Below are 18,136 nucleotides of genomic sequence, written 5' to 3'. Positions count from 1 at the left end.
AAAATTAACGCCGAGTCTAATCCACACCAATTTTAACCCATAGCTTATTAGCTAAAATCCAGTTTGGTTTGGGAGTTAGTTTGGTGTAGCTTTAAATTGGCTACTCGCTGCTTTTTTTATATCAACTATATACTCAGTCGATTTCAATGGTTCCCCGATGTGGGACTCCCTTGGTAGAGTATTTGATCTCTCTTTTCCTACATACATATATCTAATAATCTTAATGTATCCTTATCCTTTTAATTTACCCTTCTACACATTTTTTTTACTTAATGGCTGTGACTAAGATAATTATGTATGGTGATTTTAAGTTATTTTATCCAACCATATGACATGCTTCATGAATGTTTTTGGAATTATTTCAAAACCTGAAATTTGTAAGCCATCAACTTTTATGGTATTGAATTTTCATTAAATATGTTACTGTAATTTGATGACTCTGCTATAATTATTTTACCCAATAAATAACTTCAAATTCGGATTGTAATATGTTTGACATGTTAAAACAATCTCTCTTTGTTACAGACTTCTTCAATTTATGATGAAACACTCCTAGATCAAAGTTCAAAGCATTACTTGGTTAGTCATTTTTAACTTCACATTGGGTTTCATTTGAAAATTCAATAAATGTAGTGTGCTAATGATTTGTACAAGTTTTAACTACCCTCATCTATCTCTTGTGATAGAGTCATTCTCAATTTCCTTATATGATTTAATGTTGATCCTGTAAGCTAGTTTTCTAACATATAATACATAACTCCCATTTGTGCTTCAATTCCACCAATAGTACTTTGTTATATATTTTCAATGCTTTTTTGAGTAACTTCATCAAACCCTTTTCCAAATCATTTTTGGAGAGCATTAAAGCATTTGGAGAGATCTCTCAAGTCACTCTAGCGATAAAGGGAAAGTCTTGGTAACTTTTTCTCAACAAAGTTACTCAATTTCAATTTGAAAAACTTCTTCTATCCGCACTACCAAAGTACCAGGTAGATTTGTTAGAGCATTTTTGGTTAAAATGGTTTAACATAATGTCTTCTGATCTAACTTTTTTAGTGTAGGACTTATGTAAAATCAATGTTCCCGTAATAAGTTGTGCATCAATGTAGGTCTTGTTTCCTTTCAACCCCAAACCATTTTTAAAACACATTTTCTAAAACAAAGCTCTAAAACCAATTGCAATCTTAAGTTACTTGTATTGTCTAGTGTTTTTTGACAATTTATTTAATATATATATTTCTCATGTAATCAAAAAATTATTCTATCTCATATGTTTAGTGCTAGATTTTCCTTTTGGTGTTTAATCATAAAAAGAAAGAAAAAAATCTTTTCAGTGACCAATTTTAACGATGTTCTTCTATTGTATAATGTCATAACAATCGCAGTACGAAACTAAAATTTATCTTTTACGTAAATTTTATTGATTTGATTCCATTGAAAAAATATAAATATATTTAATAATAAAATTCAATAAAAAAAACATACAAACAGAAAAATATAACAAATGAACATTAAAAACAATAAACTAACTAAGCAGTTGCATAAAGAAGCCAACAAAAAGATATTCAAATATAGTGAAAAATGCAAATTTTTCAAATTTGAAAGTCTAATATAAGCTGCAATATGCAACTACAAGTGATTGAAGATATGCATCGATGAGTGGAGATTCAAGAAGTCCTTTCTTTCTTTTTATAACCTTACTAGCTTGCTTACATGTTGCATCAGCCGATGTGGGACTTCAAGGGATAACATAAGCACATAAAAACTCCATTTTATAACATTACTTGTATATCTACTAATCAAGAGGGATTTGTATGGTGGGGAACACTTGAGACTTAAGAGTGTACCCCTCTTTAACTCACATATTCGAATTCATGGTGCCAACAATTATTATGTTGGGTTAGTCCATACAAAAAAAGTTTCTAGCTTCAATTGCGCCTCCCGCTGGTAGACAGTGGGACAGATCCTTCAAATTAATCGATTCTAGGCCGAAAATCGAGTTTTTATAATTGAAAAAAAAAATGAAAGAATAATTTTAATGTATCTTTATCCTTTTAATTTACCCGTCTACACATATTCTTTGACATAAGCTCTTAATAATATCGACAATGTCATCACTAATCCTCATTTATAGGCTAAGTCTGCCACTAATTAGGAAGGCATTTTTGGATTGATTCCATTGAGAGAAATCTGGGGATCGATGGTATCTCCCAACAGATCTTGAGAAAATGTCATCACTTTCTTTTGTATACGAGTGACAGATCCAATTTAAGAGGAAATCATACAGGCTATAGGATAAGTTCTTAACTCTATATTCCATTTATCAGAAAAATTGGAAGCATAAAGATCTGAAATTAAGATTAAAATAGAATGTTGGTTATTATATTAAAGAAATGATATTTTTACAATCATTTTGTGACAATTTTTGCAATCATTTTGGTTATTATTATATATAGAATGTTGGTTACTATATTTTTACAATCATGTTGGTTATTATATAGGTTAACTTAATAATTAATATATAAATGTTTCAAAAAGCTTTACAGAGTTCATGGTAACAGATTTAATGAATATTCAATACCATAAAAGTGGAGCCTCAGCCTATTTATGGTTATGATTATGAATATGCTGAAGCTACGCAAGAACAATATCAAATGTTTCTAAGCAGAAATTCAGAAAGAGCGGTGCTAAAGGGCACGACAATTTCCTGCCCACGAAACCACACGACCAATACGTGGCTTCACTCCCTTTTTTATAATTGTTTTAATTAAAATAAATAAAAATATATGAAAAAGCAATAAGTGGAATACAAAGTCATGCAAGTCACACGACAAAGCCTGTCGTGCATTTAAGCATTTCCGATTCAGAAATATTTGTCGCATGATATTTGGGGTTGATTGGACTTGTTATTCTTCAATTATGTTCAAGGCCTATTTCCTTAACCGATCGAATCACCTCAAGCCACTAATGCACACACAGACCACACTATGGGCTTCCTCTAAATCCATCAAATCATGGCCACATAGGCCAATTTCGACAGCTCATTCCGGATCCGAGGCTCGTTTCCTCCAATGTGTCCACAAGTGTCCCCTTTAGACAGCTATATGGAGTATGGTTGGAGCTTGGAGGGACCAATAACCATAGTTCACAACTATAAAGGCCAACTCGTTGCCTACTTCGAGTTACACCCTTTTCTACATATTTGGCGTTCTTACTTGATCGTCGGAATGTTTGAATTCACACTACCTCGCTCATAAGACAAGGAAGCTGCTGATCGAAGTCGGACAATCGCAAGACCGTAGAGCTCACAGGATCGTTATGCAAACTGTGTTTTACCTCAATCTGTGTGTGAAGATATTGGTCGGATTTGCATAAAGTTTATATGGGGAGATCAAGATAATGCTTCTAAGCCTTATTTATTGGGACGTTGTATGTACTCCTAAAATGTTTGTTCAACATCATCACTTGAGTGTATAGATATGGTAACAATTTTTGGAGGGGGCATTTGTCTAGTGTGGGAGTTACTTTTAGAGGCATGGTTTAGGTATGTTAGTTGATTTCTGGCAATATGTGTAGAGTTTCCAACTTAACTTCAAGGGAACTTGGTACACTCACAAAATAAGGTGTACCGATACTCTTCCTTCTTAATTTTATAAATGAACGATAATTTTTTATGTAGTAAATAGCTATTTATCAATATTTATATTTCATAGAACAACATTTCATAAGAAAAAAACATCATTTAATTGTTTATAAGAATCATAGTAACTTTTTTTTACATATTATCGTAAAAAATAATGAATGTTCTCAATTATGATGATAAAAATTTAAGAAAATAAAAAATTATTTCGTTGACACGTTTGATGAATAAGATTTAGTTATTATAATTATAAATGATAAAAAAAAAAAAAAAATTCTTCAAAAAAACAACTCATTTAACTATGAATTTAAAGAGTGAGTGTACCGGTACACTCAAATATAGTGGATGTACCATAGAATTTGCCTAACTTCAATGACGGAAATTCTTATGTCTTATAGTACTCTCTTGGTTTCTATACATTTTATGATGCATATTACTCCATTTAGTGATACATAGACCACCTTAAGTGGCATGTACCACTTGTACATCCACACACAATTTTGGCAAGTGTCCTTGTGGTCCCCCCACACACAAAAAAACTCACATGTATTGTCTCTCGAACACTCTCATATGAAGTAGTACAATGTGTGTATGAAAAAAAATGTGTACATGAAACATTATCCTTGTCTTTAATCATTTATACACAAAAAATAGTCCATAAATAGGACGAGTTCCGGGAGATGTTCACATTTGGTGTTGTTTTAATGTATAAAATTTATTTTAAAATCTAACCCTCGAAGCCAAAATTTACTACAACAAGGAATCTATCCATAATAATTGTTGATGGATCCACAAGAAAAAACATTTAACCCATAAGACAAAACATTTTTCTTACCTATCCAAAAAACAACTAATTATAATACAGACTCTTAATAATCTTAATGTATTCATATCCTTTTAATTTACTCTTCTACACGTCTTTTTTGACTTAAGCTTCTTAATGGTAGTGACTAAGATAAGTGTGTATGGTTATTTTAAGTTAATTTATGCAACATATGACATGCCTCATCAATATTTCTAGAATTATTTCCAAACCTGAAATTTGTAAGACATGAACTTTTATGGTATTGAATTTTCAATAAATTTGTTATCATGAACTTAGTGAAGTTTTTTCACACTTTTCCTACGTACTAATGTGTTTTTGGTCACAGTCCACATTGAAACATGTATTAGTTATTAAGTTAATCTTACTTTCTCATTAATAACGTCCAGAGATTCAGAAGCTGGTATGCGAGAGAGATCTGTATAAGCTATTGAATTTAAAACTAACGGGCATTATTACAATTCTTCATAGTACTTATAAATAAGAGAAAAATATAGAAAAGTGAAATGAAAATACACCTTAGATTTTGAGAGAATTGTTACATCAAGTAATACATTAATACTTATGTAGCTACTTAGACCAACTAACTCATAACTAAACTAACTAAGTTTTACATCTCTATAGACATGACTATTGTCTAATTATGAATTCAACATATATAATATCTACTCTAACTCACAACTAATGCATTTGATGCAAAAAAATAGATTGATTGACTTTTGTTTAGAAAAGTTGATTTTTGGTCAACTGTTGACTTTGGTCAAATGTTAATTTTTTTTTTGTAAAAAATTAGAAAACAAGAAGAAAGAATGAAAGTTTTGACTAAGGCAAAATTGAGGTATGACAATCAGGTAAACGTATTTGGTTGTTTTCTTGGGGCGCATGAGACACCTTGCCTTAAAGACACTCTAAGAACATTAGATATTAAGTTTTTACCAAAATTTATGCATTCAATGCATCTTAAATTGAAGTATTAGATTTTTGAATTACTCTCTTTAATAATTAAACTAACATATTACATTTTGATAGGGTGACTCACGGTTAAGCCAAATGCATGGCATGAAAAAAAAAACTTTAGAATTAATAATGGGGTGTAGTACCATACCAATGTTGGTGGTAACAATTCCAATACTATTTCCAAACAACAAATTTCAAAAGTGAAAGAAAAGTAAAGGAATATTCAAGCAATGGTTAAATATTCCTCGGCTTTTCTTCACTTCCGAAATGTGTAACCCTGAAAACTTATGAGACTTTATGAAATGATATGATGATACACTTAACTCGCAGCTTGTTTTATATCAAATATTACCCAAGTTGCTTTCTAGGTTCCTCGTTGTGGGACTCATGGCCAGCAGCTTGGCACTCACTTGGTCAATCTTAATGTATCCTTATCATTTTTATTAATTTACCCAAGCATATATATATGCTTCATGAATACTTGTTGAATTATTTCCAAAAGTGAAATTTATAAGAAATGAAAGATGAAAACAAAATACTTCAAATCTTTATAATTTGAATTGTAACTTGTAAGGGGTACTTTAGTCAAGCTAATCCTCATTTATAATTGTCACACACCATGCTAAGTTTGCCATCAAGAAAGATCATCTATGCTTTTTAAATTACAAGGACACATGATATTATGTATTCCCCTATTTCCTTTCACTGATCTCTTGAGAGTCATTCTCAATTTCCTTGTATGATTTTGTTGTGATCCTGTAAGCTAGCATTGGTACTTGAGATAGAAACAATTGCCAAAATGATTAAAAACATGTAACATAATTGGAGAAATTTATCTTTTTATATATCCAATAGATGACTCAGCTCTAATTATTATTCTGCACATTTCAGAACTTCAAATTCCGATTGTACCATACTTGACATGTTAAAACTGTGGCATTGCAATTGAACAATCTCTCTTTGTTACACACTTCAATTTCGTATGATACACTTGCTCACAGAACAATCGTTTCAACAGAACTTTTAAAGATGTTATAAAATTCAGAATAGTTTCCTAACATATAATCCAGCAATAGTACTTAATTTGTTGACCAGGAACATTGTTACATATTTTCAATGCTTTTTTTGAGTAACATCTATCATGAATTGATAAATTGCAGCAATAGTACTTTAATGGAACTCATCACTAATCTCTCTAATTAATCAAATGTAATTGAAGATAGATAAACAAATAATACTATTCATAGTTCTATCAATTGATAATACTACTCATCACTCTCTACTTCTTTTATACTAATATCTACTCAGTTGTTTTCTAGGTTTCTGGATGTGGGACTCTTTCCCAAGTCCCAGCAGTTTCTTGTATCCTAATGATCCTGAATTAATTATTTCCAAACGTTAAATTTGTAAGACATGAAAGATGAAAACAACATCCATCCTTCATATTCTTATAATTTCAATTGCAATGTAAGGGTACATACATGATTTATAATTGTCGATACATACATGTAATATGTTCATGAATACCTCCATTTAATCATTTCCTTATATGATTTTGTGGTGATCATGTAAGCTATGCAGTTCAGATGAATCAATCATTTACAATTAAAATAGGAGGATCCACTGTTGGGTCAACTCTCTCAAATACATTAAAATATATATTTTTTTTTTTTGTAGATAGACGGAATGGCAAAGCCATTATAAACTCACACACACAAGTGGAGGTAGCGGGGTTCGAACCCCGGTCATGACATCCGGCCTAACAATTTCGGCATTTTGCCAGTTGAGCTAGGACTTCTGAATATTTAAACAAAGGATAAATGATCATTCTAACACACACGTCAAAATCAACTTCAATTTCTAAACCAGACATTAACATGTTGATAAATTCAAATTAATCTTATTAATGAAGATGAGTGAGAAAGGGGGAAAAAAATATAAATGTAAACAAAAGAATAAAAAACAAGCAAGTTTAAGAAAGAATATAGTACTCCCTCCGTCCCTGAATAAGTAATCTATTTCATCATTTCACACAAATTAAGAAAAATGTAAAAATGAAAGAAAGAAAGTGATACTTTTACTGAGTTGCCCTTGTCATTATTTTGAAACTTTTTCATTTTAAGTAATGATTACTTTCTTTGTTCCACTGCAAACTTTAATATGGGGACCACAAAAAGTATTTATAAGAGGTAAATCTGTCAAATTTTGCTTAGAAATCTGAGAAGTTCAAGTATTGTGGGACAAATATTTTTTACAAATAGATCACTTATTCAGGGACGGAGGGAGTAGTATTTATGTTGTGTGGGAAGAGAGGAGACAGAAAGTAACATCCTTTGATGCCACCTGTCTCATATTCCAAATTGTTGGAATGTTTTCTTTTTTGATTCAAACAACGTTAGCTAGCTAGTTTTTTTGTCCTTTTATGCATCCAACTGTCACTGTTCCATTCCTACTCTTCAGTACCCTTCTTTCTACTCAAAGTTAGGGCTTTTCACCAAGTTGCAGGTAACAACATCACTTCTTCTCAATCTTGTGTTCTTCATTTTTTTTGTTTGCTCTGTTTCTATATTCTACTATCCATTATTCACTTAGTCAAGAACTGGGTAACTAAGTTTAGCTTAAAGGTTTGATCTTTCCTTCTTTAGATCAACTATTTTATAGCATTTAACTTCTTTTGCTGTTTATTGTTGACATCAACTTCTTCTTATTCAAATAAATAAGCTTTTATGTATTATTCATAAGCTTGTCAAGGTAATTTACGAAAAAAACAACTTATGAAGATACGATTTTCATTAGTGAGAATTTATGTATTAAAATAAAAATTTATTACTTTGCAAAAGCTATTTTTCATAAGCTCAAAAATAAGCCAACCCTTTGTTTGTTACAACATTGCCATGTTAATTTTAAAAGCTTTTTGTTACTAGATTGATTTTCGAGTGAAAAATGTTGCGTGTGTTTTTAATTTGTTAGTGATTGAATTAAGAAATGGAAGTAATAATTGCAATGACAAGCTTCTCATGCTGGTGATTATGCTGCTAGTGAATCCATATGTTTAGAGTGATCTGAACTGTATTTGTTTAGAGTGATTTTCACAATGAGTGATGTTATCTAAACATCTAAAATTTGACACAATATAATAATACATTTATAACGATGGATGTGACTTGGAGACCAAGAAAAAACTAATTAAAAAACAAAATTGTATCTATACCATATACGTATACGGTGTTGGACACCAAAATTTGCTTTCCTATGCCCTATGTTCATGTTTGTTTTTCTATGCTCTATTTTTCGTTGATGAAAATTGCTTTCCTTTTTTGCAGATTCATTTCCATTCCAGATTGCAGGTAATAATATTTTTCTTTCTTTTTAATCCTTTTTCCAGATTCCAGAGAACTATGGTATGAGAGTCATTAGTTATTGTTTATGTATAGGGTACACAACCATTTTGGTTCCCGATTATGTGAGGTGTTGTAATGTATCAAAATTGCAAATACATCCCGAGCCATAAATGTAATATATGTATTAAATTGAACAACAAATTACACATTCAATGACTAAATAAACTGACAACTAATATTAGATTTGAGGACCAAAGTGGCTAATAAAAGAGACACTTGTGGATGTGTTTACAACTTTTATGCATGCAAAGAGCAATGTGACAGGGAGCTACACTTTCAGGGATCAAAATGGTGTTTTTCCCTTTATGTATTTCACTTTGACTGAAGACAGTTTTGGTTTGTTTGCTCAATTTGTTTATAAGCTTTTGTTACCTTAATATCAAATTTATACATAATAACTATGAGCTTCTGTTAGTTGGAATCTATGTCTTATAAATTAAACTCTTTTGAATGTATTTTGCTTAAGTCTTCATCAGAATACATAATACGATCCTAATGGATATGGACATTAGATAGAAATCTTGTCATTAACTTGTTTAGTGATGACATGTGCTGAACATAAAAGGTATGAACTTCCTAAGTAATTTATTTACAAACTAATCTTTTTTCATATGTAATTTACAAACTAAACTTTTTTTCTTAGCAACTTTTTTACAAACTAAACTTGTTTAATGCTGCTATGCATGTATAATTGTGATTGTGTATGAGATATTTGCTTGCTAACATGTGTATGTGTGTTGCCATTGTTGTTGGGAGTTCTATACAATGATAATATACTGTTTCGTACGCTTGAATTGTATGTATATCAGAATCCATTCTTGGATTTGTTTGCTGGTTTATTTGGAATTGTATATCTGTACTGTATATATGAAATAATTACTCACTTACTTTATCATATGAAATGAGGTTTACCATTAACAATATGGCTCCTGGTTACTCTTCATACAGAAATGGGAATGCTCAGATATTTTACTCTTGCCGCTGCTTCATTTGCTTCAATTGCAATTTCTCCACGCATTTTATTCCGCCTACAAAATCCTGGAACTATTCCATACATTAATCGAACCCGTTTCATTGACCCAACAAAAGCTTCCACCGAGAGGATTTCTGGTCAGAGAGAGTTTGAAGAGTGGAAACAACAGTTTCAAGGGATGACATTACCTTCAACACATTCTCATAGTGTTAGGGTTACAAGGATCGCCAAAAATATTGTTGGCTCTATGCATTCAGAGATCAACAAATTGAGGTCTATTTCTGAGGATATTTCACAGTATGGCTTTTTGCATCGTGTTTGGTTGCGTATGACACGAAAGCTACCACCTTCTTTGTCTCATTTGGATGGATTGAATTGGGAGGTTTTGATCGTGACTGGTGTCCCTGTTCGTTATTTTCCTGCTTTAGTTTGTCCGGGAGGGAAGATTATTGCATCCACTGCTTTCATTGAGCTTCATCCAAGTGATGTAGAGTTAGCAACTATGCTTGCACATGAGGTAATTGATCATCTTCCTTTATATAACTCCTTGTTGCAGTTGCGGTTGCATTGTGAATCTTGAGTTTTTTTTTTTTTTTTGTTGAAAAAATAACGTTGGTTTTCTCGTTAATTAGATTGCGCATATTATGGCACGGCATGGCTGTGAAAGGCGTACAAAGGTCGAGTTGATTTCTATGATACACCGTGTGCTTAATCGATTTGTCACCATTGATTTTTACCAAACAGTGAGGAATTGGATTGATCATCGGTAAGATTAATTCATTATCTCTCTTTTCTAATCAATTGATTTACCGTTTTGTTCTTTAATTGTTTATTAATGTCATGTGTTCTTACGTACGTTTGTTATTTGTACTACTTGTTCTTCCTTTTAGCATCATGATTTGACATGGCTTCTTTGGTTTATTTTGAGTTGCACCTTACAAGGAGTATGGAAGTAGAATAATGTGTTTCATCTTCTCTAAACCAACGGTCCTTTTTGCTTGTTCTCAATCCAATTTATTCACAATTTGCAGGTTTGAATTTGAAGCGGATTACATTGGGCTTCTACTAATGGCAGCAGTTGGCTATGATCCCCGGCAAGCTCCTAAATACTATGAGAAGATGGCAATGTTTGATGTTCCTGTGAAATATCCTGTGCTTGCAAGGTTTTTAGTTAGCCATCCATCAGGTAGAGAAAGAGCCAAAGCGGTGGCTCGACCAGAGATAATGAAGGAAGCTCTTCTTTTATATAATGATTATAGAGGAAGGCGTGGGGTTGAATGATTTCATTCTTCAGGACAGGTCATTCATTACATCCACAAACTACAGAGTGCATTCTGTTGAAACTTTTAGAAAAGGTTTTTATTTTTAGTTAACTTCTATGTTTGCTTCGATCTCTGTGGAATTTTGCCAATGAAAAAAGACCATTGCACTAGTACCATTATAAAAACTGTACTGCGCCTTCTTTATTGCATTGTGGATGTATATGGTTTCTAAGAATTATTTTACTTGCACTCTAATGAGTATGTGGTTAAGAAAATGTGATAGTGATAGGTTCTCTCTAATGAGTATATGATTATTATACTTGTGTTGAGATTTGTTGATGTATGACATATTGAGTACTTAGGATATTGTTATTGCATATTGAGTTCAAATGGATTGGAACTAGCAAGTGTTTTTTTATCAAACTTATAATGGGGTTTTGGATCAGATGATGGAGTCCTTGATATCCCTATAGGTAGCTATGTTAGAATTACTAGGTGGTGAGTGTTTTTATGCCTAAGATTTGTTATTGGTAGTGCTCTGGTGTTTTATTAGGTGATGAGTGTTTTTCTTTCAATCTTTTGGAGCGTTTTCGTAAGAGGGGGATAGGATTTATCAGAAGTTGTCATGGCGCTTGTTACCAATGTGATGTGGTGTTGGGGATTGGGTGGTCTCTCAAGTGTCCAACCCTTCATAGAATGTGTGTGTGTGTATCACGCGGTCCATTTGTATAAAATTCAAGAGATTAAAACATGGAAAGAGATTGTTGGTAGTAGATTGTCAGCAGTACGGTGTCCCCCTCCACAAAATGTTTGAAAATGGAATGTGGTTGGATCGTCAAAAGGGAAGCCGGGAGCTGCGCGTATAGGTGGTCTGCTGAGGAATTCATTGTGTGAGATGAAGCCGATGTTTGCAACATCAATTGGTTTAAAAGGCTCAAATGAATCTGAGTTTAAGGCAATTGTTTTTGCAGTCTAGTTGTCCTTTCAGCAGAAAATATTGGTTGAAAGGTTATTAGATTAGTACAGAATTGGACATTAAAATGCTTAACATTGGGTGGGGCGTAGTGATGGGTGTCCATTTAATCTGAAATTCTTGAGCAACAAAATGAAAAAACATGTAGAGTTTGATGGATGTGGGCTTTGTTCATATAAAAAAGGAAGCCAATCAAATAGCCGACTTGTTAATAAATGAAGGATCACAGATGGATGACAATTGAATATCTAGGTTTTGATGTAGATAATGCAGGTCTGCAAAGTTCTGTTTTTGTAGCTGTTGCACTCTTTTTGCGAGCTTTGTGTTGCTGTTGGGTGTGTTTTTAGTGTGTCGGGGAGTTTTCCTTCTGGCGGTCCTATGCAGTTTGCTGGTTGCAGCATATTTGGTGTTGATATTTTGTCGTCGATCATGTGTTATTGTCGATCAAGTTTAACAACAACTTAGAAATACCAAGTTAGAAATACTAAGTTCTTTGTACATTCTTACAAGAGTCCTATTTATAGGACAGAACTAATAAAATACAGGTATATTAATGGTCTAATTAAGATAATGTCATTAGTGTTCCACTAATTTCAATGATTAAGATGCACATAGAAGTTGGAAGACCATTCTATTGATGAAGATAAAAATGAAGACACGTTCACATCCACCAAGTATTCATAACATGTAATAAAAAAAAATGATATAGGTACCAACAATCTATAAATGAAAACACTTTATCAATGAATACACTATATGGTAGCTTTATAACTATATATATTCACTCATAATTGAACTCAATAATCTTATAGTTATTTCTACACATATGGAGATCAAATGGTTATTGTTGAGAGACTCGCGCATCAATCAATTTCCCCTCATAAGATATTTTCTATAATCCGATGAAAAAGTTTTTCCTCTCGAAGTTTAATTATTAGAAACATGAATTTAGACCAATATAATAGTGGTTAAATATGACAAACCCAATGTTTTTCTATGTATAAAGACGAAATAACAATGACTACTTAAAATCTAACATACACATAACGGATGTATCCGGTTTGATCGAGTATCTATGTTAATTGAACTAGAAAGAGTTGTGCTAGACCAAATAATGTACAGTAAGTTCAATCAACCCCGAATATTGAGAGGGTGAATTTGTATAAATTTGCGTAGTTCCATCATATTCATAACCCACATACTAGTATCATTTACTAGTATCATTTTCTAGGTAACAGTTGAAAAACTCAAATTGAAGTTAGCCAATATTACATGACATTGACACCCCAATATCACTCAAGTGCTATCCAATGTGACCATAGACTATGCAATTGAATTTAGGAAAATATTTAATTGAGCACAAAGGTTTGAACACACATACACCACAATTGAAAAATTAAAGAGAAAACAATTAAATAATATTTCTTTTTTAAATAATTAATTTTTTTTTTTTTTTTGTGTGAGTGTCTAAATAATATGTTTAAATAACTCGGATAGATGGTATGTTCAAGATACATATTCTGAAGTTTTGCTAATAGTATTTAAGCAGAAATCAAAAATACTACCATTCTATTTTAGGAAATTATTACTATACTCTTTGTAATTTAGCCCTAATGGCTTATATTGTATGAATTGAACGTTCGACCCATTGTTTGTTTTATATCTAGTATCTATTAAGTTATTTTCTTGGTTTCTCGATGTGGGACTTCTGCCCAGCATCATTTTGTGAGTATTTGCTCTTTCAGTCATTGCTGTCCTACATACATATTGTTAGGTACCAGAGTAACAAAATATTATCACGCAGCTAAAATAAGAGACGAGAAAAGAGGAACTGAACACACAATATTTTACGTGGAAACCCCTCAACAAATAAGGGGAAAAAACCACGGGGCAAGAGTAGAGAACTTTCACTAAGTGGAAGAAATTACAGGACCTCTCTCTAACTACAAGGAGAGTACAAATACCACTCTCTCTTATAAATAGGAGAATACTAACTAACACAAACTAGGAGAAACCTCACAGGAGAAACTATTTTTCCTCTCTATATTTTTTCTCTCACTATCTAAACAAGCTTTACTTGTTCTTGTGTTGTTACTGATTTGGGATGGTTTGCTTCATCGCTAAAGCCTTCTATTTATAGTGGTTACATGAGTTGATTGCATTGAATGCACCATGGACATTAGCACAACAGCCAACCAACTTGTATTGACAATGGTGGCACCGAAAATCTTTTGTCAAAAAAACTTCTGACATGTGCTATTCCAATTCAACAAAATTGCTTTACCCACTCTTGTACACTGCCATATGTTTACTGCCATGGATGTGGTAATTCCACAAAAGTGTGCTTTACCACTTTCATGTGTTCACACATGTTCACACATATATCTAATAATCTTAATCTATCCTTATCCTTTTAATATATATATATATATATATACACACACACACCCATCTAAACATATTTTATGACTTAAGCCGTTAATTAAGCGTCAAAATGGCAGTGACCAAGAATCTAAGATAATTATGAATAATTATTTGTAGTTATTTTATCCAAGCATATATATGACATGCTTCATCACTATTTCTAGAATTATTTCCAAACTGAAATTTATAAGACATGAAAGATGAAGACAACATCCTTCAAATCTTTATAATTTCATCAAGGAAGGCATCTTTCAATTTATTCCATTGAGTGAAAGATGGGATGCTATCTGCACACATGACTGTTACTAAAACTTATTCCCTTCACATGCTACTATTTTTATTTTACAATCGGGTTGCTAATTTATGATCAAGACTTCAACTCGCTTTCGGTAGCAACGTTGTATTCACTTTCTCTTAACCTTAATCACTTGAAGCGAATTGATGCTGACATCGTTAAGTATCATTGTCCCCAATCCGAGAGCGAGTTTGAATCAACTATTTATTCACTTTCTCTTAATCACTTGTACAAGTTCCAACTACCCTCGTCTATATTTTTGTTGTGTCTGGCAAAGTGACTTGAAGATTAATGTTTGATTCACGTTAATGTTTTTATTTACTTCAGTTCACATTGAAACATGTATTAACTATATTCAATTAACCTATATATCATGTCTTGTTTGTGTGTGTCCGTGCGTGCGTGCGTTTATAAGAACACGATTTATAACTTATTGGAGTTTCATGTCCCTCAAGTTTTAGTATGGTCAAAACAAGCATTCCAACTTGAAGCACTTTGCCTAATTCACAATTTTATACAAAGAAGTTTATTCAAAACTCACAATACGTACTCTTTAGTTTCTGTTAACAAAACTTCTGCCTTTCATCACATGCTACTATAAGTTAAATGATAGATTTACAATGTAAGAAACTTATCAACTAACAAAAGAGTGATATTCATCAAATAAGTCAAATGATAAAAGTGTAAGAAAATAATGTAAGACCATTCTACTGAAGAAGATAAACATGAGGACACATTCACATCCACCAAAGTATTCATAACATATATATGATAGCTTTATAACTATATTCACTTATAATTGAACTTAATTAATTATCTTATAGTTATTTCTACTCATTGGCACTTAAGTAATGAAGTTCAAATGGTTATCATTAAGAGACTCATCAATGAATCTCCCCTCATAAGATATTTTCTATAATCCTATCAAAAACTTTTATTCTCTAAATTTAATTATTAAAATGTCTTTAGACAATACTTCCACCATATAGTATACCACAGAGGAATCCAGGGAATCTGTATCCAGAGTGACTAGCCAATGAATGGTTTACACTCTACAGGGAAAAAACTTTAAAACTTAAGTTAATGTTGACATATCTGTAATAAATGTTAAAGACGTCAAAATATAGTTTCATGATAGAACTATTAAAGATGTTATAAGAACATTCAACAAATTATTTGATCTCATGTGGTCAGGGCATTTTAGAGGTGGAATGAGTATCATATTTAAGTTCTAAATACACAAAATATTACCAGCAAAAAGTTCAAGTATTCTCCATTTATCTACCTACTAACTACCCACGATTCATGAGAGATAGTGCGAGTTTAATGGAACTCACCACTAATCTCTTTGTTTAAAAAAGCGTAATTGAAGATAGATCAATGGATAATACTATTCATAATTCTATCAGTAGATTAGATAATACCACTTATCACTCTCTACTTCTTTTAACTATAATATCTACTCAGTTGTTTTCTAGGTTTCTCGATGTGGGATTCATTTCCAAGTCCCAACATTTTCTTGTATCCTAATGATCCTGAATTATTTCCAAACCTGAAATTTGTAAGACATAAAAGATGAAGACATCATACTTCAAATCTTTATAATTTCAATTGTAAGGTACCTAAGTCAAGTTAATTCTCATTTATGACTGTCACACACCATGTATCTTTGAATTGATTCCATTGAGAGAAAGATGGGGATGGTATCTGCAAACATGACTGATCCACACTCCCCGCACCAATTTGTTGAGATTCTTGCACAGAAATTATACAATGATTGAATTCAAATCTATCACCAAACAAGATAATTGAGTACGTAATAAGAGAAAAATTCAGCACAAAAATTCTTGGTGATTAGTCTTTGAGAGTAAGGCTTTCTTAGCTTTCATCACTCTAATCAAATATTCTTGTATGGTTGGGTTGCTGTTTGTCACTTTTATGGTAGCATGAACTCTGAAGCTTTTCTACACTTTTCTTATGTACTGATGTTTTTATTTATTTACTTCAGTTCACATTGAAACATGTATTAACTATTGATTAAGTTAACCTATATTGTCTTGTTTTCATGGTTTTCGAAAATTCACTCTACTGTTGTTTGTGTGCGTGCGTTTACAAGAACGCAGTTGATAATAAGCTAAGTTATTGGAATTCCACATCCGTGAAGTTTTAGTATGGTCTTCGTCGGGATATTGTGATTTATTTAGCAATCAAGGAAGGAAGGCATCTTTGAATTTATTCCATTGAGAGAAATCTAGGGATGATATCTACAAACAAAACTGACAAGTTTTTAAGCTCTCTCCTCATTTTTTCAAGCTTTCTCTTCTTCATCACTGTTGGTTTATCTAAGAGCTTCTCCTTTGATCCTTGAATTGTGTCTGCTCTTCAACCTACTCTTTCATCTTCTCCAACCGAGGCTCAACGTGTAACTGCTGCGGCATCAAAAACGTTCAAGCAAGTGTTTCCTGTTAAACTTGATAATACAAAATAACTCCAATGGAAACAAGTGGAAGGTGTGCTTCGTGGAATGAATAATGGTGAAATCATGTAGATTCCTCTAGTTTTTCTCAATAAAGCATATCACGAAGCAAGAAGTGACAATCCTGCATGTACTGAATGGGAAGAGCAAGATTTGTTCCACTCCACATGGATTTTGTCAATGATCTTCTCTTCTCTTTTGTTGTGATTCATTCGTCTTCACAATTCTTGGCAGCTTTGGGGTGAAATTCACAGTTATAGCTTTACGCAAATGTGAACTCGTTTTGAAAACTTAGTTCATTGCACGAATTCGTGCAATCTCTTAATCACTGATGTTTATGTCAATAGATAAACTCAAATAAATCAATCCAAACATGCTCTAAATAGGATAACAAGAACGAAACACTTAAGAAAAGAATCAAAATTCACTATACATTCAATGCTTGTTTAAGTTCTCAAATCAATAACAAAATCAAGAGAAATTTTCACTTTGAATTTCTTCTAGATTGGAAAACAAGAATCAAACACTGAAGATGTGTAACTAAGTCCTCCATTGACGAAGATCGTTTATGGATAACAGTTAGAATGTCAATTAGGCAAAAAGAATGAATTTTGCTTAACCATCCATTTTATTTATGAATAGAAGCTAGAATGTCAATTAGGTTAAGAAGAAGAAAGAATAATATCACCATATTTAGGTGATCTTGTGAAGTTCAACAAATTAAATGATTTGTTGAAACTCCAAACTGGTCTCTTCAAGAAAGATCAGTCTTTTGAGATTACAGACACATCCATTGAAAACAAGACTTCTAGTGAAGAATGATTGTGAGAGTTAACTTAAAATCAGAATTCTGGAGAATCGTGCCACGATGGAGAAGCTTCGTGCCACGATTGTTGAAGCAAAATTCTAGAG

At 32.2% G+C, this 18,136-nt stretch overlaps 1 protein-coding gene across 1 annotated transcript; it reads left to right on the top strand.

The window, feature by feature from the left end:
- The first annotated feature begins 7,824 nt into the window (after nt 1-7,824).
- On the top strand, nt 7,825-11,304 carry LOC11424089 (mitochondrial metalloendopeptidase OMA1). The gene is made up of 5 exons (XM_003618221.3): nt 7,825-7,925; nt 8,744-8,767; nt 9,770-10,311; nt 10,427-10,560; nt 10,826-11,304. The coding sequence occupies exons 3-5, from the start codon at nt 9,772-9,774 to the stop codon at nt 11,073-11,075; spliced, it is 924 nt and encodes a 307-aa protein (XP_003618269.1). The 5' UTR covers nt 7,825-7,925; nt 8,744-8,767; nt 9,770-9,771; the 3' UTR covers nt 11,076-11,304.
- Nucleotides 11,305-18,136: the final 6,832 nt, after the last annotated feature.

Source organism: Medicago truncatula, chromosome 6 (genome assembly GCF_003473485.1).
Source record: "Medicago truncatula cultivar Jemalong A17 chromosome 6, MtrunA17r5.0-ANR, whole genome shotgun sequence".
In the NCBI taxonomy this organism is placed as follows: Eukaryota; Viridiplantae; Streptophyta; class Magnoliopsida; order Fabales; family Fabaceae; genus Medicago; species Medicago truncatula.
The sequence above is the reverse complement of the archived record's forward strand: the minus strand, read 5'-3'. Positions and strand labels throughout refer to the sequence as shown.

Excerpts from the sequence above, each read along its gene's own strand:
- LOC11424089 (XM_003618221.3), top strand. The coding sequence starts at position 9,772 with ATGGGAATGCTCAGATATTTTACTCTTGCCGCTGCTTCATTTGCTTCA. Across the intron at positions 10,312-10,426 it reads CAACTATGCTTGCACATGAG|ATTGCGCATATTATGGCACG; the intron begins GTAATTGATCAT and ends CTCGTTAATTAG. Across the intron at positions 10,561-10,825 it reads AGGAATTGGATTGATCATCG|GTTTGAATTTGAAGCGGATT; the intron begins GTAAGATTAATT and ends CACAATTTGCAG.